A 25,905-nucleotide genomic window follows, 5' to 3' on the forward strand; every position below is an offset into this window, starting at 1 on the left:
ACATTTGAGTACATTTATTTAAAAACGAGGCTCAGAGAACAAAACCTGCAGTTTTTTCAAAATGCTAACTGTCTCTGTCACGTTCACAACACATTTTCTTTTATGGAACCTGTGTACACTTATTAATTACATCTAATCACATCAAATCCCATGTGACGTGTATGGAATATGGATACACCCACTCAAATATTAACCTGACTCCGCCAGATGGGGCAGCAGAGAGTACACTGGGTTCCCCCCTCCTGCTCCCATCTGGGAACTCTCAGGCAGACTTGATGCCCGGCCACAAAACGGCCTGGCCAATCAGCGGCAGCTAGAGGCGGGATCAAGGCAGCACTGTGTATGGTTACTAAAATATCCCATGTTAAGTTAACTCTCAGTTGAATGAACACTGCGGCGTTTTTTCAGTACCTTGTCTGCGTCGGTCAGCGTAGCTGGAGATGGGGCGTCCATCTTCTCTGGACCAGTAGAAGTAGTGGGGAGGAGAGCCAGTCACCTGACACCTGAGCGTGACGGGGCTGCCCTGGGACACCAGGACCCTCTCCGGGTAAATTCTCACCACCAGCGACCCAGCAGCTTCAGGGGACAAAGGCCAAAACAATAGCATCAGCATCTAATAATTTTTCTTTCACCAGCGTTGCAGCTTTTTGCATAGCTGCAGCGTATGGCAATAATGACAGTCTGTAAAATTAGGGGCCTACAGTATGTGCTTTATATATTGTTGCTGTCGGGAAGAAACATCATATTTCAACCTTTTAGGTTTTCTTCATAAAGTGTCACACAAAAACAGCAAAAACTGCTGCTTTACAAGCTCACAACGCGTCGTGATGTGACATGTGAGCTTGTAGATCGGCTCATTCATGTTATATGAATATCGAACCAATGAAAACTATTAGACATACAAGGTTTCCACCCGACAGCGAAGATACTATATATAGTAGGCTTGATTTAAGCCGGTAAAAACAGTGGATCTTCAAGCTGTGTTGTGAGCTTGTAGACTTGATGGGATATTTTGGAATAGGGTAGACTTACTGTTGTATGGGCGACATTTCACTCTGTCTTGTGGGTTGCCAACATATCCAGGGGCACAACTGGAGGAAAAAGGATAAACGAAAATATAAGGAAAGTGTGAAAATCCCTAACGGTGAGGATGGTGATGGGAAGGTAAGTCTGTTACAGTGTTGTTAAGTGCTAAGTGTTAAGTCCACACTAAGCAACTTATCAATAATTATTACGATAATTATGTGAGCATCCACACTGATGTTGTCGTTATAGTTGTGGAACTGTTATAGCTGTTGAACTCCACACTTTCCTGTAGGCCTACTGTATATATAATAACGGACCCTGGGTCAAATCTGATGAATATCTTGTGTTAGGTTGGGTTATCTTACCGTTCACAGTACTGGCCTGTGTATCCAGGCTGACAGGCAGTACACTGGTAGCCTCCATTACCCAGGCTCTCACAGGTAGGGGAGAACCTGTTAACACACGCACACGCACACACACGCACACGCACACGCGCACACGCACACACACACACACACACACACACACACACACACACACACACACACACACACACACAAACAAACACAGGATGACATCACAGTGGAATGAATTCAGATGGCCAGATATCATCTACAGTCGGGCCAAAGAACGTTCTATTGACGCGTTCTATTGACGCAATACAAATTTGGTCAGGCGAAAGAATGTTCTATTGACACAATACACATTTGGACAGATACCTATAAGAATTCAACAAGATATTTCCCATCCCTGTATTGTACAGGACCATAACCTGCCACAGAGCTTTAAAAGGTGTAGTGTATGCTATTTTCTATACTAGCTGTCGAAATAATAATGAATGCAGGGTCAAACTACGTCAACTTTGACAAACTGTCTCCATATGGCTTTTTATGGCTTCATTGTCAAACCCAATATAAATCAAAACACCAAAAGGTTCAAATGGAGTAAATGCTAGGCAAATTAAAATCTCCAGGGTATGGTAATAATGGAGTAAAGTCCTCAGTGTTACTGAACTCTAAAAGTGTACAACTGGATAAATGAACACAGAGTATTTTATTGTGTATTCAGCTAGGAATGGGTAAATCATTTATGACAAAACTCAATGCACATGCTTATGAGTAGAATGTGTAACAGAAGAGTGAGAGAACTTGACACCAACTTGATGTAGCTCTGAGTGAATGTGGCATGTGTAGTTGTTGTTGGTGTCCCTGGCAGTACTCACTGGTTGTCGGGGTCAGTGTGAGGGCAGGCGCAGGGCTGGCAGTCCTCTGGGGTGCCAGCGGTGGGGTCGCCAAAGAAGCCGGGGGCACATTGCTCACACAATTCACCCTGAGTGTTGTGGAGGCAGCTCTGGGGATGAACGGGGCATTGTGCAACATTTAGGAATATGATGATGACTACATATCCATATATCTATGGGCCGACAGCTTGGAATAAACTCCCACTACACCTTAGGCAGCCTCTAAAGATGTAGCCTCGACATCTTTAAAGCACAGCTCAAGACCTATTTCTTCACTGCTTTTCTATGATATTATTCAAATGTTACTATATTATTATATTCAATATGCACTGCAGCTTGACAACAAGATATGTGGCGTGCCATACCGTACAGATGCCAGTCTCAGGTTGGCAGGAGTCTGAGTGGCCGTTGCATTCACAGAGCTCACAGTGGCCCAGGTACAGACCACCTCCAGTGCGGGTATAGCCCGGGGCACAGTCCTAGTGTGATACATCATAAACAGTAGGTTAGAAAAGCAGAAAACAAAACAAAATAAATAAATAATTAAATTCACACCAGCCGATCCGGCATCTAATGTAGAATCCAGCGAATAACTTCTCACCTGGCAGGAGAGACCCTGGTACGCGGGTGGGCATCGGCACTGCTCCACCTCAAGGGCCTGCGCCAAGCCACTGTAGTTGGGCACCGCCACCTCCATGCTGACGTCAGCGATGCTGGAGGAGCGCATCTCGCTGGAGTAGGACGCCCGGATCAGGATGTCGTCCAGGTCAGCCAGCACCATCATCAGGTGCTCCCGTGTGGCTGGCATGCCATCAGGACGACGCCAGTGTTCCTACAACGCAAAGAAGAGCAACGTTCATCTTTGTTCTTATTATGATAAGATTAGTTCTAAACTATAATGTATTAACTCATCATTATGTATGCATATTAGTTGCATGCTGGAAATAGCAAACCTGCTTTTCTGCATCGGCTACTCTCTGCTATTTTTTACCGCAACTTAAGCAATATCATGTGTAAATGGTTGAACCACTCACCTCTCTGAAGACCATCTCAAACTGTCTCCGGCTGCCCTGCTGTCTTCCCTGCCATGATGACTGACGAGCCACTAGTGTGATGTCATTACCCTACCAAGAACAACAATCACAACCACTGGCGGGTGAGTAAACAGAATGAATGCAAGTAACCACAGCTATTGCAGATGAGGCGGTACTCATATGTGCTTACAATAATCTGAACGTCAGCGTCGTCGAGTAGAGTTCCCCTCGATCCAGCAACATAAGAGATGGTGTACTTCAGCTTACCACCATAAGAGCCCACCTAATAGATGAAAGCAAAGAAATCACAAACATACAGGTGGGAAGTACACACAGGAAAGTATTGCTGCAGAGTGCAACGTTTATTGTACACTAGACGTTTATGTGTCAAATGCACGCCTTAGAATTTCACCATCTCATCAGTGAAAATACAGTAGATAGATATCTTCATTTACTGTATGTACTGTCATCTGTTGCATTAACCATAACATTCCCCATCAATTTCCCATCTTTCAAGTGATAAATTACTATAAGATATTGTTGGCCAAAATCTCCAGTACTTCTTACATTAACCCATACACAGGTTACTTACAAACCAACCATGACAAGTCCTCTGACATTTTGTCTTTCTGAACTGTGGTGGGAGTTAATCATAATTTCCATTCAGATCCAAATCCCTGACAAATCTAAGTGATGTTTGACCGTCCCACTGATTATACGAGTCCAGAGCAGTGCACATATTATTACAGACAAACACTGTAAACACCAGGTCCAGACACCACAGGGGATTGTGGCTAGTCCTGCTTTGTGGGTTCAGTGGGGGTGGGGGGTGGTGACTGCAATGTCAGGACAGGTGTGTGGGAGGGAAGGAGGAGGCCAGGGAGTGAAGGAGATGAGTGGGTAACTATGAGGGCATGATTATGTCGGACAGGTAGAGGGGCTGAGAGGGCAACCTGTGGCATGGTTATTACTCATTAATACCGAGGAGCGGAGTATCATGGGTATAGTCTTGGACTTCCACGAGTTAACCCACAGGTTAGACTGGGAGGGAGGGAGCGGCACAGAGACCCCGTTGCCATGGTTACCTTATCCCCCGTGAACTGTTCTGGGAGCCGCCAGTAGAGGAGGTCGTCCGGGTGCAAGCTGAAACCTTTGTAGACCAGAGCATACTGAAGTACAGGAGGAAGAAGCAGAACAGAGTAAGCCACAGGGAGACCGTGCACAAGAGAGAGACACGCCGCACGGACGCACACAGTATCAGCGTTTATTTAACTCAGAAGAGTGTACAGATGGAACCAAATGGATCGGTTCCATTTGTACACTCGCAGAGTTAAAGTAAAACTAGATTTGACTGTGTACTGTACCAAAGAGATAAGCAGACAAGACAGTGCAAGCAGGCAAGCATAGCGCAAAGTAGACTGAAGCAAAACTCCTGAGAGTTCATCTTACACTTTCTTTAAACTGTAACACCCAGGATTTTACAGTGTAAAAACAAACGAAGACTTTAGCACATTATGGCAGACAGACAGCTTTCTACTTGATGCACTGTACACGTTTCCTCTTACTAGTGCAAGTTGTCTCCTAAGCTGCAGTTTAATGATATAGTGCAAGTCACACCGTGCTTTGCTCAACTGAAAAACTCAACAAAAAGAAAGACAACATACAATATTCTACTGTCAATAATGTGAAAATGACAGCTTTCAATAAGAGGCTGTGCTTTCAAACCAGTCAAAGGTGTAATTACAGACAATTGTAAAACCAGTGTTACTCTTGAAGTGGACGATTGCAGTGCTCTCCTTTAACAGCAATTAGCAGGCACCCTGTGCTTACAAAAGGAAAATGCCACCTTGTGAAATTGCTCGAAATGTGATTCTTTATTCTCAATAACTTTTATTTTTTAGTACAGTACAACGGATTGTATTTCAAACAGGACTTTGATAAACCCCATTATTGAACAATGCTGCCTGTGATGAATACATATGGTTTGTACGGTTAATGTTTACATTAACCGTACAAACCGTTGGTAATTAACTTTGCAATTACTCCATCAAAGGGTGGCAGTTTCCTATGTGTGTGCCAAGGGCAGGGATGTGCACTCAATGAGTCAGTTGGTCAGAATGACAACTTGTACCTTGCTGCTGCCCCCTGAGGCACCAGGCGAGGTCTTGCTCACTACGTTCTTGCTCTGTTGACTCTATAAGAATCAGCGGCAGGGCCGGGCCGGGCCGGGCCCGAACACAAACACGACCGGTCAAAAAGGTCAAACCAGGATAAGCAACAAAACAAAAAAACAAAACAATGAATTAACCTCTCTTAGTCTGCGACAGAGTATATTATACCTGGAGCCGGGGAGCATGGCCTGGGGAGGAGGGTTGGGCCCTGCTTGGTCTAACAGAGGAGGGGATACCAGATGGGGGGGAGGGGGGGCTCAGGTTACGTAAGGACCACCGAGAGGAAGAGGGGGAAGAAGATGAGGATTCTGGGAGGCGAAAGTTGGCGGAGGAGGCACCGGCCTTAGAGAGGAGGGCCCAGACCTCATCGTCCAGGTGTTTGACGTCATCCTATAGGGAGGCGGTGGAGGGGAGCGTGGGGCACAGAACACACAGTAACCATAGGGACAGTCCAGATGAAGGAGGCGGGACATAACAGTCAGGGCAAGACTCCACAAGGAGATCTCCCACAATGCAATGTTGCACACTCAATGTACACCGGGGGTGCTGTAATTAGGTGGACATGCCGTGTCATGCTCGTATCCAAGTCTACAGGCCTCCTTGTATACATAAACAACAATCGGGTTTCTGTGCTCCTAAAACGGGGTCGCTTATGTGTAAACACAAACAAAACATTAGCACACGTCTATAATTAGACAACAACAGTGCCTCTTGTGGTTAAAAAATAAATGTTACATGCCATCTGACTTGCATTGGGAAACACACATGCACGACACCCACGCACAATTCCTCACAACATGCTGCTGCTTTCATTTAAAAACTTCACCCTGAAATAATGTCTTGGCAACACACGTGCGTAAAGGTTATCAGTGTGTTAGTTAGAGGATGGTACCAGAGACCAAACAGTGGTTGAATTATTCTCATTAGATGTGCTAGTCTTGTCAATCGGTGGCAACCGCAATCTGCAGTGCAGTGCGTTTAACAAATACCTGTCTAGCTCTTTTGGATCTGCCTTTACGCTCAGAGTCCATTAGATTCCATATGGTAGCATCCTTCCTTAGCTCCTCTTCCGGCAAGTACGAGTCACTCTAGTGATGTGGATAAAGCAAGCAACCCTTGTGATTACATTCCTTGCCATTGAGTTGATGGCATTTGGGAGTTGAAGTTGTTATTACAGCATACAGCATAACGCTCCTTCACAGTCCAAACAAGAATCGTTCATGTCATAAAGAGCAGAATGCCTTTTTGGTTCATGAAACCCACTGCAGTGGAATAGTTCACATTAGACAGAAACCCCCTGCAGTTGCAAACTACAGGAAATCCATGCTTTTAGTGCAAAATCAGTGTAAGCACACATTTTCCACATCACAGCAATCGTTATGAAAAGTGCAAATAAATACTGCACTAGGCTTTACCTGCTCTGCTCGTTTCATACGAGCATAGAAAGGATCCTACAAAGAATGAACATACACAAACATGGCGAGCTAAGTTAAATACCTTGAGACTGTATACAGTTCATTTGAAAATAAGACTCAGAATGACAAATCAAAATAACACAGCGATTGCACACATACAGCTAGAGACATACATTTGCGTGGAGGCAGGCAGGAAAATGGACAGGTTTGAAAAGGAAAAGAAGGTTTTGCATTGAAGACAGGCAGTTCAAGAAGCTGTAGGAACAGGTGGAGAAATTCTGGTCCAGCTCACATTGCACCCTTTAAACCCTATACCTTATTCACAAGGGTCTATACTGGGCACCCTCCTGTGTTTGCCCTACACTAAATATCATAACCGAAAATAGACAATCTACAGGCTCACAACGTGTCGCAAAGCGATGCGTCGTGAAGTTGCAGATCTTCTGTTTGTGCAGAAGACCAAAAAGGTGACAAAGCAGCAGTTTTGTGGAACTGGCTACTGTCTTAGTCTCATGCACTGTAATGAAGTCCCTGTGGCACTGACCTTGTCTCCCTGATAAGCCCCTGGTAGCTGCCAGTAGTGAGGCTCCTGTCCCAGGTAGTCAAAGTTGCTGTAGGAGAGCTGAGTGCCCTCAGTGGAAACCTCCACGGTGAAGCCGGTGGAGATACGGTTGGTGCGCTGCCGGTTCACCAGAGCATATCCCTGGAAGTTCCCAGGGCTGAAGACAGAGGACACCTGGAGGGAGACATACAATCCACTCGAGTCTTTGCCAGGAACACAAAGCCAACCTCAAAAGAATATACTTTCATATATATTATATTATTATAATTATATTATTATAGAGCTCATAAGACTCAAACTTTTTCACAGGCTGTAATTCATTTTTGTTTGGTGTTTTGACCAGATTTGACTTGTTTGCTTGTAGCTTGGCTATTTTCAATACATTTATTTTACTTATTGAATATTTCTGAAATAGGGCTAAATTGGTTAAGAAGTGTAGGGTTACTAATCAATTAAGCTGGCTCCCATCTACAAAATATTTTTTGTATGGATAGTGTATGTGTAAAGAAATACATACATAAAATCCATACATCCATTCATACAAAAAGGTGCTATTATAAATGCACAATAAAAGCACAGAATATAATGATGTAATTACTCACAGTTTAATCACAACAACTGCTCCAGGGCGTGTCCAGTTAAGCAGTGTTTATTTAAACTAAATGATTTCCCCTGTTGGTCTCAACAAAATGTACTAATTGCCCTTGGGGGTAAAATCAACTGTGCCAAGACACTCCCATGTCGGCATTTATTGTTTCAATAAAAATTCATTACCAAACTGAGAATGAATACAACACACACTTTTCCTGTGAGAGGAAGCTCAGTGTAGCGGTCGTACGCAGTGCAAGCTACTCAACCGTTTGCCTCAGGGACAGTCCAAAACAAAAGCCAAAAGTTACCCTTGCAAGATATTGCTTAGCATCGAAGAGTGAAATCACAGCAATAATTGCCAGTGTGTGTCATCACAAGAGATATCAGCCCACCGCTTTCTCCCAGCACTATTGATGGATGCGGTGCCGCTGGCTGTGAATTACTCAAAGATGGTCTATGAGTACTGTGTATCATTTGCGGAACTGCACCAGAGCCCAATTTAGACCACCTCCCTGCCCATTATTTTGTTTTAGCTCACTTGGGAATATCACTACAAGACTGCCAGCTAACCTAGTGCTAACTTAAGAGCATGCTTTTGGGTCAGTTGTTGCAGTTGATTAAGAGAGTCCTTGTTTACAAATTAACCATACCGTGGTTCTGCTAGGACATGACTGGCCCAACACTTGCAGGTCTTACCAGGTCTCTATAGTATGTGGAACTGAAGCACTGCTGGGTGACACCCATACAGAAACACGATAGGCAGCCATCTTTGTTGTCAGGGCTCAGGTGGAACATTCCAGGCTTGCAAGTGGAGCAAGATGGGGCCTCAACATTCATCTGCAGCACAACATCAATGGCATGAGATTAGAGTACAATTCAGTACAGAGTGGACTAGTTCTTAACTAGTCCACTCCTATAAAGCTATGTGAAATGCATAGTTTTATAGGTTTGCTTACTTTACAGCGGCATGCACCTCCATTGCAGCCTTCGCTTCCTCTCTGGTCACAGTTGTAGCAGTTACCTGTAATAGGCCATTAGAACAGACATTATTACTTCACATATTGGTTCTCTGCAACATAATGCCAGAGTTACATTTTATCTCAAGCCCAAATGACTGACTCAGAGGAATCTTGAGTTTTGCAAATGGAAACCTCTCTAAATCTTGGCACGACTTCAGTCATTTGTTCAGAATTATCTACGTACCATTGACTTCATTGTCTCCATTGCCAACAACACACCTCTGTCCAAGAATGGGATTTCCAGTATATCCTGCAGCACATCTGAAATAAAAAATAGCCTACTCGTTAAAGTAAACATTTTCCCCATCAATAAGCATACACATTTTTAAACCAAAGAACAATAAGGCAGGAAACTGGGAAGTCTGCAAGAAGCGATACACTTGGTAAAACATGTCCTTAAGAGAACCCTCATATTGCTCAGTAGCCATTCAATAATGAACCACGGCCATGGTTACTAAGACAATGCACATCCAAACTAAACAGCTATACCAGCCAGTACTATGGACATTTAATTTTCCCAAAAAGAAAAGAACAAAATATTGCTGCCTGCTAGCATTGGAGATGGAAAACATAACCAATGCTAAAACACTCAACATGTGTGAAACCAGTGAACTACTGGTAGAACTGAGGAAGCCCTTTGCACAGCAACATCAAAGGCAATCAGAATATCTTCACCAGAATGGAACAAATGCTTAAATAAATGCTTCACAAACACAGAATTGAATTCAGCAGTAAACAGAGATAAGCAGCAGTTAATGTGATGTGCAGAGGAACAAGGGAAAGCAGGCTAAACCGCTGCAGAGCTAGCATTGTATCTATGCTATGAGCTAGAGAAGCAATGCATCCATAACCCAAGCAAGCAAGGGCACCACCCACTGAAATGAAACACAAAGGCTGCTTCAGCTTGTAGATCCCTGCAGGCTGCCCCAACAACACTTGTTCTCACAATGACCTTACCTGTCCTCTTGCAGGTCCACAGGTCAACAGCCAACAAACTGCTTCAAGGGGACTTCAATGCTACAAACTTGCTTTGGGAAAAGCTTTTCAAGTCTTATCTTTTGAAATGTCTAACCGTTTCCCTAGCCAAATAATTAATGTTGTTCTACAGCTTTAGAGAAAAGGGTTATAGGCCACAATCAATTCTACATCAAAGCAGATAACATAATTTAGACAACAAAGATGTCCTAAATGAAAGACAAAAAAATACAGATGTCTTTCATGATACACACTCAGCGTTAAAAAAAATATAATATTAATACAAACACACAGAACAGAAACTTTAATTTCTCCTTAAATTGAGACGGCTACAGTGATGTTAAATGGTGGATTAATCGTGTGGAATGTATAACTTTGGAAGGGTTATTTTCAAAGCTTGGTATCTGGATAAAATCAATGAAAGCGCCAGGCCTCTTTTAATCCTGTGTCCTACAAAAACCTTGTATCTCCAATTTTACAATTTTTTACATTTTCATACAGAGGCTGAAATCATCCACAACAGGGCATGTATTATGTGGGGGGAATTAATCAAAGTATAAAACCAACAGAAACTTTAACATATTGGTGTCATAAAAAAAATAAAAAATGATGAAAAGGATGCAATATTACTCTTTCTGAAGAGTAGACAACATGGAGGTACAAGGTCTTTACTGGACAGGACACCAACCACTACTACTCTGTATGAATATGGTTTAGACCTCTGAAGATGATGATGGTGTGTCATCTAAACAGTGTACGGTAGGAATCATGCAATATCTGAGGTAGTCTTTACAGAAGAAAACAAATGTATAAATATGAAGAGGTGCAACTGCAATGCTGTGTTTAATTGCTCTGGCCGCCTGTGTCAGTAGTACACAGGTGCACCTTATAAAAGATTTGTTTTCAGCATTTATGCTTTGCTACAGATAGATCAGTATACAGAGACCAAGGGCAAGGACAGTGTTGTTGGGCTCACAAAGAGCATAATATGCTATTATGGCCTGTGCACCAACTGGCTGAGCCGACAAGCACCCCACAGGTGCACCTCTTCAATCGATCAGTTCAATGACTTCCTTACAAATAATACAACTGAATAAGAAATGACTCCCTTCATAGTTACAGAGATAACTGGACAGGAAATTATATAAATACTTTTATGCCCATATATGGAGATCCCTCATGTCATCAGTATTTCGCCCATATATATAGAGCTGCCTGATTTGTTTGACGACACATTGAGGTTAGACACCACACTCCATATGTGGGCGTAGCTGCATTGGGAACGCCTTATATGGTTATGCCTGAGTCATGGTGACATGAGTGTGATGTCACAGGTCTGGCCGGCCGACCCTCCCTCAAGCCAATGTTTAATATATAGGATGATATAATATGAGCATAGCCTATACATAATACTCAACATAACATAAGGACAGGACATAAGACACAAAAACAAACAAATGCAAAAAATACTAATAATATAATATATAATAATAATAATAATAATAATAATAATAATAATAATAATAATAATAATAATATAATGAAATACAAAAGAAATAAAGCATTCCCTAGTCATCAGGGATAATCCTGATAGGAATGGCCAGCCTTCCCAAGACAACATGTAGAGATCCGTCTTGCCTTGACTTAGAGTTTGTTGATTTATGGTTTCCTTGCAAAAGCTTTAGAAGGTCTACGACATTGGAATTAACCCTGGTCTTCTTCTTATTTTTCTTCTGCTGTTTTTTTTTAGAGGAGGAAGGTTGGGTTTTCCCTTTTGTTGTCGTCTTGGGCAGCTTTGTAGTGGTTGCAGCTGTAATTGTAGTTACAGTGGTTGGCGTTGATGTAATGGTGATGGTCAAATTTTGGGAGGTCAGGTTTTTGTGAGATGATGCAACCAATTTATAGGCGTTGCGAGTTTTTTTCACATGTTGCTTGGCACTGCCCTGGTTTGGCGCAGGCAATGTTCTAGAAACAGCACTGTTCACACCCTGCTGAACCTTCTTTGTGTCTGGTGCATCTGTGCTCAAAGAAGGTCTTTTTGGAGCAGTGTTCGTCCTATTAGTCTGGATTTGACGCTTAGGTGGGTTTTTAGGTGCATTTGTTGACGGTTTGTGTTTATGAGACGGAGGTTCAAGTTGATATTTAGAATTTGCCCTCTCTTCAATAGCTTGCTTTGGTTTCACTTGCCGTGGCTTTGGCGTACGCTCAGCTGTTACAACAGGCTTCCTGCTTGCTGGTGGCTTTGTTTCTGGCTTCACTGTAGCCTGCGGTCTAATTCTAGAAGTAATCCTGGGTTTACTCAGGGTTGTCTGTAACTTAGGTGCTGACTGGGTTGGGACTTGACTCTTGGATGAGCTAGTGACCAATTTGTCAGTCTTGGGTCTCTCATCTTTTGGCAAAGTTTGGGTGGATTTGGTTGCGGGGAGACGTGGTGTGGGTAAACTTTTGGGCACAGTTCGGGTGGATTTCTTTGCGGGGAGACGTGGTTTGGGTAAACTTTTGGGCACAGTGGCTCTGTTGGTTAGAGGCTTTGTCACTGTTCTAAGTCTGATTGTAGGCTGTGGCGTTGTCTGTGCCGAGGTTGGTATGATGACCACATTGAGGACGGGCAAGGCTCTCCTCTCTTGGGGCGAGCGGGAGGTGATTTTGGTGCGTTTGATCTTGTTCATCTCCTGAGCCAGGGCTGTGAAGCCGTCAATGAGGATCTCCAGCCTTCCCTCCAGCCTGTGCATACGGGACTCCATGTCCGTGTAACTCTTGTCCAATTCGACAACCTTCTCCTTCTTCTCGGCAGCTGGCTGCAATGTGAGCAACTTGTCTAGCTTGACACTGAGGAGGCTCTGGTGTTCCTTCAAGGCGTAGATACTCTCTTTCATATCGAGGGTGTTGCTCTCCAGCATGCTCAGGCGCTGGTTGAAGGTGTTTAAGTGCATCCGGAGCAGGTGCTGAAAGCTGGAGTGCCTGTCTTCTGGACTGGGGGTGAATCGGGGAGGCAGCCTGGACACTGCTCTATTGGGGGTGACTGGGGTCAGGGCTGATCCGGCTGTAGATGTGGGGGTCATGGAACGGGTGGTGTGCTGGACAGAAGCAGTGGGTCGGGTAGAGCGGGTGGTGCGGAGGACAGAAGCAGTGGGTCGGGTAGAGCGGGTGGTGCGGAGGACAGAAGCAGTGGGTGGTACACTTGCCGGGGTGGGGCGGGTGGTGCTGATGACAGCTGTCCCTATGGTCTTGGGGCTTGGCGTGGTGCTCCAATCGTAGTAGTCATACTCCTCCTCCTCCTCCTCATCCTCATCTCCGCTGTAGTCTGGCAGTATTTCCTTCTCCAAGCTGAAGTTGAACACCGCTTCAGCACCACATCCCAAGGGCAGGAAGCCCTCTAACTGCCCATCCTCAAGAGCATCCCCACAAGCCGATGGCTTCTCTTTTCTTAATGTCAAAACAGTATAGTAGAATCAGACATGGTGCAGGCAGATACATCGTAAAATCCGAACTGTTCACAGTTAAATGAACACTTTGGATTTTACTGTGTAGGGTAAAAATAACAACGATAATGACAAATAAAGGAAAATCTCATCTCATAACCCAAATCACCGCACCATCTTTGCCTGTAGGGCAGCAAAGATTCATCAGACAAACAGGACCTCATAAATGTCATGTCTACATTTATGCATACCATTGGTCTCTCTGTGTAAACACAGATTACACTGGCCAATGGCATTAGACTTCACTACTGGCAAAGTGCAAAGCTTTAACAGAAAGCACTCTCTGAGTAGGCTTTAATAAGAAGGCAAAAGCAGAGAAAAGCAAAAGTACAATGAGCAAAAGGTTTCCTCAGAAAATATGTTTTGTTGCAAACTGGCTTGGAGTGCAAAAATAATGTCGACAAAGTTTTAGAGTAGACCCTATATAAATTCCCATCAGAAACATACATCTATAAACTACAAATCCCAGCAACTACTTTTCCATTTTTGAAAAGAAAACAAATCCATTGAAGTCAACAACATCCAACAGCAGAATACGGGAAAAGAGAGTACGTACAGCAGTACACAACCCAATACATGAACACCTTTACTACATTGGAATGGGTGGCATTGACTTGCTTCTCCCATCCCTACACTGACACCATGTAAACACAACAAGATGGATGCAGAACACAAAACATGCGTTTGTCCCTTTCCTGCGAATTAAACCAGTGAACGCTACCGTCAGCCAGATGCCCCTTCTATCCACACAGCCGGCCGGTCAAGTACCCACCTCTGCCCGCCCCCAAACACTGAGCAGTGTCCAGCTGACAATATGAGAAAGATAGAAAAGAGATGGATAGATCAAAGCAGAGGGAGATGTCATACCTCTCACAGCGTTGGCCGGTGTGGCCAGGAGGGCAGTTGTCACAGATGGGTTGGCCATCAGAGCCCAAGTGACAGGACTGGGAGAACCTGTAGGTGTAGAGGACCACACACCATGAAACTGTAATATACATGTACTACTTAGAGACTAACCTAATTTAGATATCATCTTGAGTTATCCAGGTTAATCAATGAGGTTAACCAGTATATTTAGGGCTTTTCAGCGACAACCTGTCATGCTATACCTTGATTCCAAAGGCACTAGACATTTTTTAAGTTGAAAATGTTAAGTTGCTCTTGAAACAGTATTTAGCAAAAAGTGATTATCTCGATTTCATTTCACTTAGATCTTTCAGAGCGACCTGCCACAGAATCAATGTCAATCAATTTTCACATCGGCATGATTTGCGCTGTAATATCGAAGAGTCTCTTAAACAATAACTCACTGGTTGCCAGGAGAAGTTCCAGGGCAGGGGCACGGCTGGCAGGCCTGAGCACCAGCCGTCGCAGGGTTTCCATAAAAGCCAGGTAGACAACTATCACACCTGGGCCCAGCAGTGTTGTGGAGACATTGCTAAAGGTCAGAACATGCACGCACGCGCACACACGCACACGCACACACACACACACACACACACACACACACACACACACACACACACACACACACACACACACACACAGAGAAGAGGTAAGATCCATGGAATACACACAGGAGCAACCGTGTTTCCACATGTCGGCATTTGCCAAGAAACTATTAGTGCATTCCACTGCAAAGATCAAAGTAGTTTCAGCTCTCGCGAAGGAGCGGGAGATGAAGTATGGCAGTACTTACCAGGCATGCACCAGTCTCTGGGTCACAGCCGCTGGCATGGCCATTGCAATCGCACCTCTCACATGTTCCCAGGTAAAGGCCAGAGCCGGTCCGCGTGTAGCCCACATCGCACTCCTGCAGAGGTGTGGAAAAAGACCTCAGGCACACAAGTGATGGCAGGCAAGAGAGATTTTCCATTTCTTTGTTCCATAACAGTTGCCTGTAATGCAACATGCTTTTTCCCTTTCAAGAGCCCTACTGTATCATCAAGGTCTGTGTGTGTGTGTGTGTGTGTGTGTGTGTGTGTGTGTGTGTGTGTGTGTGTGTGTGTGTGTGTGTGTGTGTGTGTGTGTGTGTGTGTGTGTGTGTGTGTGTGTGTGTGTGTGTGTGTGTGTGTGTGTGTGTGTGTGTGTGTGTAGGGCAGGAAAAAGCAACATGCACATTCATGCCTGCATTAGTGTGTAATAGTATGTGTACCTGACAAGAGGGTCCTCTGTATCCCTGAGGGCAGGCACATTCTTCCACCTCCAGAGCCCGGTCATTACCCGTGGGGTGGGGAACAGCAATATCCATCTTGATGTCTGAGATACTATGTATATCATACAACAAAGCAGACAAACAAAACAGGTAAGGTGTTAAGAAGGTAATCATTTAACTCTGACAGTGTAGAAATGTAACCAAATGGACCATTGTAGTTAACACTGAGGATTTCAGTGAGATATTTGCACTGATGTGCTGTGGTTGTACACCAGCAAACAAGTTGCAGTTATAACTAGAAATGCACTCTGTCGAGGTGCCAACTTGCGCCTTGCACACAAGTAGGCCATGTATGGCCTACTTGATGCCAGTGGTGTGCTCACCATTGGCATCACCAGGAATACCGGTCCCTCATTGGCTCTTAATTCTAATTGTTGTTATCGAAAAATATTGCACTCATTAGAATGTCTCTCAGCCAATCAAAATGTGAGGTCAAAGCTAGAGTGATAACTATTTTTGCATCTCACAAATTAATTATGCTTCGGAAGACCTTACCTGCTCTCAGCCATGTTGTCTGCATAAGTGGCCCGGATCAGAAAGACAGTGGTGTCAGCCAGAGCCATGAGGAGGTGCTCACGTGTACAGGGCTGTCCATCAGCACGGCGCCACGCAGCCTAGCAAGAGCACACGGAGCGGTGGACAAAGACAGGTGAGTCAGACAGCATGGTCTAAGCATTGAGATAAACCCATGGGACCTTTTTTGTGTTAGAAATCTTGAAACATGGGTGTCTCTGTTCAAACAAAGCAACCTTAACAATGTCACCATAAAAGTTGTTTAAAAGTCACCAATTCTGGATGGACATTACTGAGGAACTGTATGTTATGGGAAAACTAACATTCATACTTAGACTACAAGAGGATAAGTTCTATAAAAAGTGGGAAAAGTGGGATCTCTTCTTTCAGCCTAGCGATAATGTATGAGGATTTCAATGAATGTATCTTGTAATATGAATAATGCAGCCTTGTTTTTCTTTTTTCGTATTGTCTTTTTTTGTTGTCTGTCTTCTCATCAATAAAAATTAAGTGACTGTATTGTAGCTCGTTCACAATCAAGTAAATGCATATTAGGCATACCTCTCTGAAGGTCACAGTGATGGTTGACGGAACGCGTGGGAGGGGCTTGCTCTGAGAGTAGTGTTCCAGGGAGATGCCGTTGCCCTGGAGAACCACATCCGGCTGGCCGTCGATGACCAGCGAGCGATGCCGTGGCTCGTAGCGCACCGTGTAGCGCAGCTCACCACCATAGGCTGTCACCTGGTAGCAACGTGAAAGAGAAAGAGGAATGCTCAACAACAAGGCCCTTGTAAGTAGGATGGTGGAAAGGTATTTCACCCCCATGCACAGTGGTTTAAGTCACGGATCACATGATGACACACATGTTGAGCATGACCACGGATCCAAAGTGAAGGTTGAAAGGAGGCAGGGTGTCTGGATGAGTGCAGCCTTTTGGTTCTTGACAAACATGCTGAGGCATGACCAAATGCAGTGGAAAGGGCAGAGAAATCAGGCTTGACCCTTATTCTTTTTCCTTTTACCCCTAGCTCACCCCCTGGCCTGCCCTCCACCTTCTCCCCTTTCCACCTCATCTCACCTTATCTCCTCTGAAGCTCTCGGGCAGGACCCAGTAGTAGATGTCGCTGGGGATGCTGGAGAAGCCGCGGTAGACCACTTCAGCGGAGCCTCTCTGGGAGATGCCTTCATCGATAGTTTTGGTGTTGGCGCTGTTGGACAGAGTGAACAGCTGTCCGTTCACACCTCCACGGACCTGACAAAAGTAGAGAGATCAGCGGGCTGATAAATCTGCACACAATAATACCTGTGTTGCAGGACAAATAAATCATATATTCGTAAATCTGCTGTGGAGTCAGAGCACTCTCATCAGAGCGCAACATTTTGTGTAATTTCCTAAATGGAATTGGCAAGCCGGAATGAGTGAAATCATGATTGCTAGCGTATTTAACACCCTCCCCTGTGCTTTATTAGATTACGGTAGCCTACAGTACCTGGTCCCTACTCCAAGTGGAGCTGGCACATTGCTTGGTGACACCCATGCAGAAACACTGCAGACATCCATCTGGGTTGTCTCCTGATAGGAGGAAAGACCCGGGCTTGCACTCGTCACAGAGAGCGCCTGCCACGTTGTTCTGCAAAAAACACACATATACAGTTATACACACACATACGACACGCACACACCCACCCACACACACATGTGTCATCCATCGGCCTGTCTCTCTCATCATGTCCATTATATAAATTATAGTCAAGTAAGTCACTCACAGATGACGACTGAATGAACTCCAGATTTTGGATTTATACAATATGGTTAACATATTAACGTAGCCCTAATCTGTGGTTTATGGCTTCAACATGACAGGATGGGAAAGGTTCTTATACCTTGCAACTGCACGGCCTGCTGTTGGAGCTGACGGTTCCTCTGGCATCGCACTTGGCACTCGCTGGCGGAGGAGAGGAGAGGAAGAGAGGACATGATATATGGATAAGTTATGTGTAAGTAGCCGCACCTGGAAGCGTTCCAGGCCATTCTGCATACCTGAACCGTGATGGCATACTATATACTGTACTAGGAGAGAGAGAGCGCCTGATGGTAATCATTACACAGGGTCAGGGTTTCATAGTGCTGGGTAACTGGAGTGTAGTTCAACACTGGATAAATAATCCAGGTGAAACATCTGACAGCCCAGTCCCCACTTTGGAGAGTGTCTATACAAGAGCAAGACCGAAATATTGGTCTGGCCAATATATCTGGTATTATTTGGCTTTTCTTTTTACTACATTGGCATCGACAATGCAGCCATGTGTTCTGATTTTTAACCACTTTCAAGCATGTCATTTTTACTATAGGTGCATTTATTTTATTTATTTTGTAAAGTTTTCACAAATGTTCCAAAAAAGCTTATCCAAAAGCTCACAAAATCTCGCATTGGGACACGTTGTGATTTTATGGATTGGCTCTTTTATTTTTTTAAATAAAGATCAGTTTATGTGTTTATTTTTTAATCTATCAAAAGTAATTTGTGTTCATTTTTAAGTTAAACTTTGACAAAATATGGGCTACAACATCTGTAATTGGTGGTCTAGGACTCTTCAAAACCGGGTTTGGTTTTGTAGTATATCCGACACAAATATCTGGCATCGGTCGCAGCCTTGCGTAGCCAGCCTTCAATCTGCCTTTGCAATGCATATTGCCCCAGTCCACGCAGTGTGATATTAGTATGGCTATGGGAGGCTACATCGGTCGGGCTAGTGCATACTTACAAGATGGCACACATTTTCCATTAGGCTGTAGAGGGTTACCCTGGTATCCAGGAGCACACCTGAAACAATGCAGAAACAAAGTTATGGCTAAATTCCACTCTATAGGTCATACTATGAAATGTTATAAAGCCATACACCATAACACATCATCATTGTGTTCAAGGTTATTCTTAACCGCAAATATGATGTAGCTGGTAAGTATTCAAGCAGCATTTTTTTGATGAACTTCCTCACTTTTCACAGCGTTTTCCGGTGTATCCTGGCTTGCAGGCGTCGCATGTTGCCTGTTGGTCAATGTCCAGGAAGCAGGTGTCGGAGAAGCTACAAACAAAAGCCCAGGAGTCAGACATTAATGCAGTACATGAAGCAGTGGGTCTGCGGTGGGTTAATGGATACCAGGCAGGTCACACGCTGACACCGGGAATGAATTAACCACTGTTCTGTTTCTGAGTGAGTCTAACCCTGAGGAATATATTGCCGCTGTCAGGCAGAAATGTATAGTTTCTATATTCAATGTTTATATAAATCAACGGCCTACGTTATTCTTTGTCTTATGACAGTGTTGCACAAAACAGACAAAACATTTTAAAAGATTTTCACCTATAATAACATGCCCAAAATAGGGACACCGGTTTGAATGTGGTTACGTCTATCTGTGGGTTTTTATAAATGTTTAACCAATGAAAAGTGTTGACAGGAGCTTGTGACTAAATAATAACAAAATTGGATCCATTGGAGCATAGCTTCTTTTTTCCATTTCCAGCCGACAGCGACAATATAAAACTGAAGGTTGTTACTAATCTTTCCATTGCCCCTGCTGCCCTGTGTGGCTGTGCCTGAATGTGAGTGAGTGGGTAGGACTATGGGTGTGTGCGCGTGTCCCTTTATAACGTGTGTGTAAGTACACTATGTGCTTTGTTTGCTTGTAGGTGTGACCGCAAAAGACGTCTTACCGGCGGGACGTCTCAGTGTACGGACAGGGGCATGGCTTGCAGTCATCGGGCCGACCACGACTTGGGTCCCCAAAGTATCCTGGGCGACACTTATCACACTGAGGACCTTCTGTGTTGTGCTGGCAGCTCTGTAGAAGGGAGCACGCATCATTCATTATCTTCCATGCACACACCACTCCTTTCAAGTGTGATGAATTATTAGTTACTTAAGAATTATTAGTTATTACTTCTGCTCTTTTAGTGGACAATAGGCTCTGAATAATGATGAGCAATGATTGACAGTCAAGCAGCTATGTAGCCAGTGCTCACCAGACAGTGTCCACTGATGGGATCACAGGCGCTGGCGTGTCCATTGCAGTTACAACCAGCACAGGTGCCAAGGTGGATGCCGCCTGGCACTCGCTCAAAGCCAGAGGAACACATTTCACAGGAGAGGCCAGTGTAGCCAGGAGGACATCTGTAAATGACAGACATTATTAATTCATTATACATACACAGTAAAACACTGAAGTATTAATTTAACTGAAAAATTGGACCCAAATGGGATCAATAAATCAATGGAAACCGTGAACCTTTAATTAATAGTGATAATGAAGCACAGTTCGCACACCCAAACGTTGGATAGGCGCAGACTAGCGGAACGTAACCGTTACTGAGTCAGAAAGTTGCACACTCAGGTTTTTTCCCCGCTGTGATGTGTTCCGAAACATTGCCCAGTAAAATACAGCACTCTCTGATTCTTTAATTAAAAACAAGGGAATTAATCCACATTCATACTTTATTCATACACAGTCAAATCCAGTGTTTATTTTTCCATTTCAGAGAGTGTACAAAACAAGATCACTTTCCAAATGTACAGGCTGCACAGTATATTGTGGAATTGTCCCATGGGATATTACATTTAACAACACCAAATATATTTTATATCACTCACCTGCACTGTTCGACATCCTTGGCGTGGCCGCGGATGCTAAATTCGACAGAGGAGGTATCCATGACAATATCGCTTAGCGCCACGCTGACCATGTGGTTGTCGAAGATGGTGCGTATGCTGATGCTGTCCAGGTTGGCCAGGGTCATCATCAGCTCCTCACGAGAGACCGACCTCCCGTTGGACTGCTGCCAGTTGTCCTAAAACCAAACAGAAGTTTAACCACCCATTAAGTTCAGTGGTTGGGTCCGGGTACATTGTAGACCCATGCCAGCCAAATGAGTTAGTATAGCATCAAAGTCAGTTTAGCCAATTTAAAGCTATAAGCACAACGGCAATTTGAAACTAGCCAATCTACAAGCTCACAACACAACGTGATGCGACGTTGTGGCGTCTACCAATGGTCCTCTCTTTTTCCCAGTACACCAAGGGCCCGATTTCCGTCAGTGCTAAACCCCTTATCCCTAAACTTCTTTGCCTTTTCTTTTCTTTACTATTTTTTTAAATATATTACAATTGTTCAACTAGCCGATCCACATCAACACGTTGTGAGCTTGTAGATCGGCTATTTGAACTATTCAAAAATGTTTTTCAAGATAGTAAAAAAGGTAAAGAAGTTTAGGGATAAGGGGTTTAGCACTGACAAAAATAGGGCCCAAAATCTCTTCGGCAGCTCTCCATGAATTCAAGGCATCACTGCCAGACTGGTAATCCAGTCTGGCAGTGTGCCGCGGGTTCGACTCCCGATCCCGACGGCCCTTACTGCATGTCTTCCCCCCATCTCTCTCCCCATTTCCTGTCAGCCTACTGTCTGTCCCTCCATAAAAAATATAAAATAAAGGCGAAAGCCACAAAAAAACATTAAAAAGAAACAAAAAATGACCATCAGTCATCATTTGAAAAACAGGGGACTAAACCACAGACTTACTGTACCTCAGTGAATTTGATCTCTTTGTGGTTGACCACCCTGGCAGGGGTTGTACTGCCCCTGCGGTACACAAGCCTGCGTCCATTCCCAACCAGGACCACATCTGGCTTCTCCACGGGCTCAGACAGACCACGGGCCAGTGTGTAGCGGATCTTGAACTTTAGGGATCCACCATAGGAGTCAATCTAAAACATGTGCAGAAAGATTAGTACTATCTTGATGACACAATAGAAAGTTGTGAAGTAAAAGGCTCTAAAGAGGTTGGTTCTTTTTCGATGATTGATTGATTGATTGATTGAATGAATACTTTATTAACAGTTTGTAATTTAACAGGTAAATAAGCTTTGAGCTTCAGCCTATGCCTTTTGGATCAACCAGAAAGAAATGTTGGATTACAGTGTGTTGATGAGGATCGAAATAAACAATCTAAAACAAATATAAAAGGTACAGAGGTACAGATATACAATACTGCTAAAAGGCAGTACTGGAAAGTAACTAAGTACATTTACTTAAGTACAATTTTGAGGTATTTGTGTACTATACTTGAGTATTTCCAATTTCCAATACCTTTACTGTACTTCTACTCCACTACTCCACTAGACTTATATAGCATTTGAAACAGACTTATAGCATGTCATGTAGACAGCACAATAAGTGCATTGTATGTAGTCATAGCACTTCATAGTATATATGTACAGCATAGTATAGCATATATGTATAGTTTATATGTATAGTGTCATTTTATAGATATGTTCTAGTTATAGTTTATATGTATAGTGTCATTATATAGATATGTTCTAGTCACGTTCTTAGCTTACGCATGTTTCGCGATAAATGCATTTTACATATGTGATGTATTCCCATGCTTTTTGTTCTTGCTTAATGTAAATCGCTCTGGATTAAGAGCGTCTGCTAAATGCCTAAATTGTAAATTGTAAATTGTACTACACCTCAGAGGCAAATATTGGACTTTTACTCCATTACAATTATTTGGAAACTTTAGTTACTAGTTACTTTGTAGATTTCGATCTACAAGAAGATTTCAAAAGATGTTTATACTGTACATTTGAGAACTTGAAATGAGACATTCAGCATAATGACTACTTTTACTTTTGGTACTTTATGTACATTTTGATGCCAGTACTTTTACTCAGGTACATTTTGAATTCCAGACATTTAATTTCTACATTGCAGTATTGATACTTTTACTTCAGCAAAAAATATGAGTTATTTTTCCATCACTGGACAACACAAAAAGCCCCTGAGGGAGGGCCTGTTCTCTCTACCTTGCTTCCCAGAAACTGGCGTGGAAGGGTCCAGAAAGAGTCGAGGGCAGTGAAACGGCGAGACAGATCAACGAGCTGGAACTCCTCCATCTCCGGGTTAATGAGAAGCTGTGTGGAGGAGAGGGGGGGGCTGCCGGGCCGAGAGGGGTATGTAACATTCACTCCTAGAGAGAAAGAAATGGGAAGGAGGGGGGGGTTTATGGGTCATGATGACCTACATTTTACCTATTAAGTCATTTGGCATCCTGTTTTATGCTTGCATTGATGTTCGAAATGTTCCTTTAAGGTCATCTACAGTCCATTAGCTCTGAGCATAAGCTGGCCTGGTACCTTTGAAGTCCTCCTCATCAATGAAGCGCAGGCTGATCTGGTTGCGGTAGCGGCCGGTGGCCTGGCAGTTCTTAGTGATTCCAGCACAGAAACACTGCACACAGCGGCCCTCCACACTGAAGTGGCCTTCACGACAGACTCCTGCCAAAAGGATAAGTGTGGAGAATGATGAAAAACAATAAAGGGCAAAGTTAATAGACATGGACATATTTATTTATTTTGCTGATGAGTACAGTATAATAGTATAGTATAGTATAGTATAGTATAGTATAGTATAGTATAGTATAGTATAGTATATATAGATCCCAACACCCGATTGGCACTAGAGTGCCAGTGTCCGTACCAGGCCCTGGTCTCTGTGTGAGTGTCAGAACTCCATCGGGGATGCCAAACACCAGGCCCTTGGCATTGATGGCTTCACAGGTGTATGCCCCCTGGTCTGCCTCCTTCACGTCACGGATGGTCAGCGAACCACGGCCATCTTCACTGGTCATGGAGATTCTGAGCATGCAACGATAATGCCAAAACAAATATTTACATAATAACAGCAACTTTCTGTAAGGCTAAGACGAAGGATCCAAGATGCGTTCTCAACACATCTCGATTTCTCCCTCTAATTTAACATGCTGTGTGTCTCTCTTCCTCTGTGGGATGGACCATGATACAACATCTTCCATCTATGACTCTATTTCTCCTGAGGTCAAAAGTCTGGGAGATCTACTGCAGGTCTTATTAAGTAAAAAGCTGAAAAATATATACTTTTCATTATGATTATCTAACCAGTGTCATCACAGTTGGCATACTGTACTACCCACAATTAAAGACTGTCCTGAACATTATGTAACTGCAAATTATGGAAAATAATGTTCATTCCCAGAGGTCATGAACGTAAAGCTACACCACAACTACTGTATCTAAGTCAGTAATTAAAAGCAGATCTTTATGAAGGAATGAGTCAGCATCGAAACAGCAAACTATCAAGGATTGCTGGACATAGCATTTTAAAGGCTCAATATTTGTGAAAGGAGAATATCGCAAAGTGGACAAATTCCAGTTCTCATGATCTGTTTCTGATCAATTTTCACATAACTCTCAGGAATGCGTGATCTGCAGATGTCTCATTCCAGTTTTTATCTAAACAGTCCAACACATGTTTTCCCAAAGTGGGCATTAAAAAAACATCAGAACATTCTTTGGACCCCCTTTTCATCATTTAAAAGATGACTAGTTTGGTAATGCGTGCCATAACATTTGTGAATAATACATTAATACATAATAATGGATTTCATTTATAACGTACTTTACAGTGCTACAAATGCAAAAGATAAAAACAAAAAAAAGCATCACATCATTAAAAACATCCAAGAAGCGGGAACAAATCATTTAAAACAAAATAAAAATGAAAGTCTTAAGTCCTCTCTTGAAAGATTATACATTGTTTGATACTTGATTCTGTTTGGTCAATAAATTATGGATCATATCAATGTGCAGTGCTTGGTTTTTGCTTTAATCTTTACAGTTAAAAGTACACTAATTTGTTTTCTGAATCGTATCTGATCAGCGCTGTCTAATTTGACAGTTTGACAAGAGTTTCGTGAGCCAGCCGTGTTGTGTTTGCATAGGCCCAATGAATATGCAATAATCAAACAGACTATTTTCTTTTGCAGAAGCAATGAAATCCTTTTTAAATCAATAATAAAAAATATATATATTTATATATTTTGTCTAATTATTGTCTCCTTTAGGTAGCCATATAATTAGCAGGATAACGAACAATGAGATGCTCATTATTGAGAAATGAATCAGGGGTTTATTTCTCAATAATGACCATTACGAGATGATAAAAACCCCACCTTCCACTAAGAGGGATGTGGCCCCAGTTGAGTCTCCAGGTGATGATGGGAGTGGGCACTCCTACAGCCTGACAGGTGAAAGTCACGCTATCTCCGCGCACTGCCTGAACGGACTCTTCTGGCGGACTTGTCACCAAGGGAGGACCTTCATGTAAAATAAAACTCAATAAATCAGTATGGCAACCTCAAATGGAACCTTTTGCAAATTGTGCAAAAGATGAAACATCAAACTATATGTTTTTGAGTATGGCATCTGGCAATTCAGTGAGGCTCATAAATGTCTGAAAGTCAGATAACTGAGTGCCGAGGATGGACAATTCCATTTCAGTTCTCACCACTGGATGAAATACAAACAGCTCTGTGTCTCAGTGACCACATGTGTGAAAATAGAGCTGGGATCACAGCAAATTAGTCACACGGCACAAAGGAGCTCAGAGGGAGACTATACAGGAGAATCAAAGAAGCAGAGAGAAAAGAATGAGCAAAGAGCAAAATGTAAGAAAGAAAGAATATTGTCTGTGTGTGTGTGTGTGTGTGTGTGTGTGTGTGTGTGTGTGTGTGTGTGTGTGTGTGTGTGTGTGTGTGTGTGCGCGTGCGTGCGTGCGTGCGTGCGTG

The 25,905-nt window shown here is 43.3% G+C and overlaps 1 protein-coding gene across 13 annotated transcripts in view; it reads right to left on the reverse strand.

Moving 5' to 3' along the window:
- Positions 1-25,905, reverse strand: part of hspg2 (heparan sulfate proteoglycan 2) — a 106,528-nt gene that overhangs the window by 33,443 nt on the left and 47,180 nt on the right. For 9 of the 13 annotated variants that reach the window (XM_079490079.1, XM_079490072.1, XM_079490080.1 and 6 more), the window contains 36 exons: positions 25,291-25,435; positions 23,781-23,938; positions 23,438-23,578; positions 23,108-23,271; positions 21,827-22,006; positions 20,897-21,093; positions 20,272-20,419; positions 19,963-20,090; positions 19,244-19,330; positions 19,010-19,068; positions 18,128-18,189; positions 17,734-17,874; positions 17,322-17,495; positions 16,805-16,984; positions 16,226-16,344; positions 15,671-15,782; positions 15,215-15,328; positions 14,826-14,953; positions 14,383-14,469; positions 9,243-9,319; positions 8,996-9,060; positions 8,736-8,876; positions 7,431-7,622; positions 6,887-6,922; positions 6,461-6,559; positions 5,640-5,861; positions 5,432-5,494; positions 4,386-4,469; positions 3,491-3,583; positions 3,301-3,390; positions 2,868-3,098; positions 2,632-2,745; positions 2,249-2,376; positions 1,392-1,478; positions 1,033-1,091; positions 412-576 (listed from right to left, as the gene is read on the reverse strand). In XM_079490079.1, the coding sequence (XP_079346205.1) occupies positions 412-576; positions 1,033-1,091; positions 1,392-1,478; positions 2,249-2,376; positions 2,632-2,745; positions 2,868-3,098; positions 3,301-3,390; positions 3,491-3,583; positions 4,386-4,469; positions 5,432-5,494; positions 5,640-5,861; positions 6,461-6,559; positions 6,887-6,922; positions 7,431-7,622; positions 8,736-8,876; positions 8,996-9,060; positions 9,243-9,319; positions 14,383-14,469; positions 14,826-14,953; positions 15,215-15,328; positions 15,671-15,782; positions 16,226-16,344; positions 16,805-16,984; positions 17,322-17,495; positions 17,734-17,874; positions 18,128-18,189; positions 19,010-19,068; positions 19,244-19,330; positions 19,963-20,090; positions 20,272-20,419; positions 20,897-21,093; positions 21,827-22,006; positions 23,108-23,271; positions 23,438-23,578; positions 23,781-23,938; positions 25,291-25,435 (4,470 nt within the window). The remainder of the gene's footprint in view (positions 1-411; positions 577-1,032; positions 1,092-1,391; positions 1,479-2,248; positions 2,377-2,631; positions 2,746-2,867; positions 3,099-3,300; positions 3,391-3,490; positions 3,584-4,385; positions 4,470-5,431; positions 5,495-5,639; positions 5,862-6,460; positions 6,560-6,886; positions 6,923-7,430; positions 7,623-8,735; positions 8,877-8,995; positions 9,061-9,242; positions 9,320-14,382; positions 14,470-14,825; positions 14,954-15,214; positions 15,329-15,670; positions 15,783-16,225; positions 16,345-16,804; positions 16,985-17,321; positions 17,496-17,733; positions 17,875-18,127; positions 18,190-19,009; positions 19,069-19,243; positions 19,331-19,962; positions 20,091-20,271; positions 20,420-20,896; positions 21,094-21,826; positions 22,007-23,107; positions 23,272-23,437; positions 23,579-23,780; positions 23,939-25,290; positions 25,436-25,905) is intronic. The other 4 variants (XM_079490073.1, XM_079490083.1, XM_079490074.1 and 1 more) reach the window with 3 other exon arrangements.

This window comes from Electrona antarctica (assembly GCF_951216825.1).
Source record: "Electrona antarctica genome assembly, chromosome: 2".
NCBI classification, from domain to species: Eukaryota; Metazoa; Chordata; class Actinopteri; order Myctophiformes; family Myctophidae; genus Electrona; species Electrona antarctica.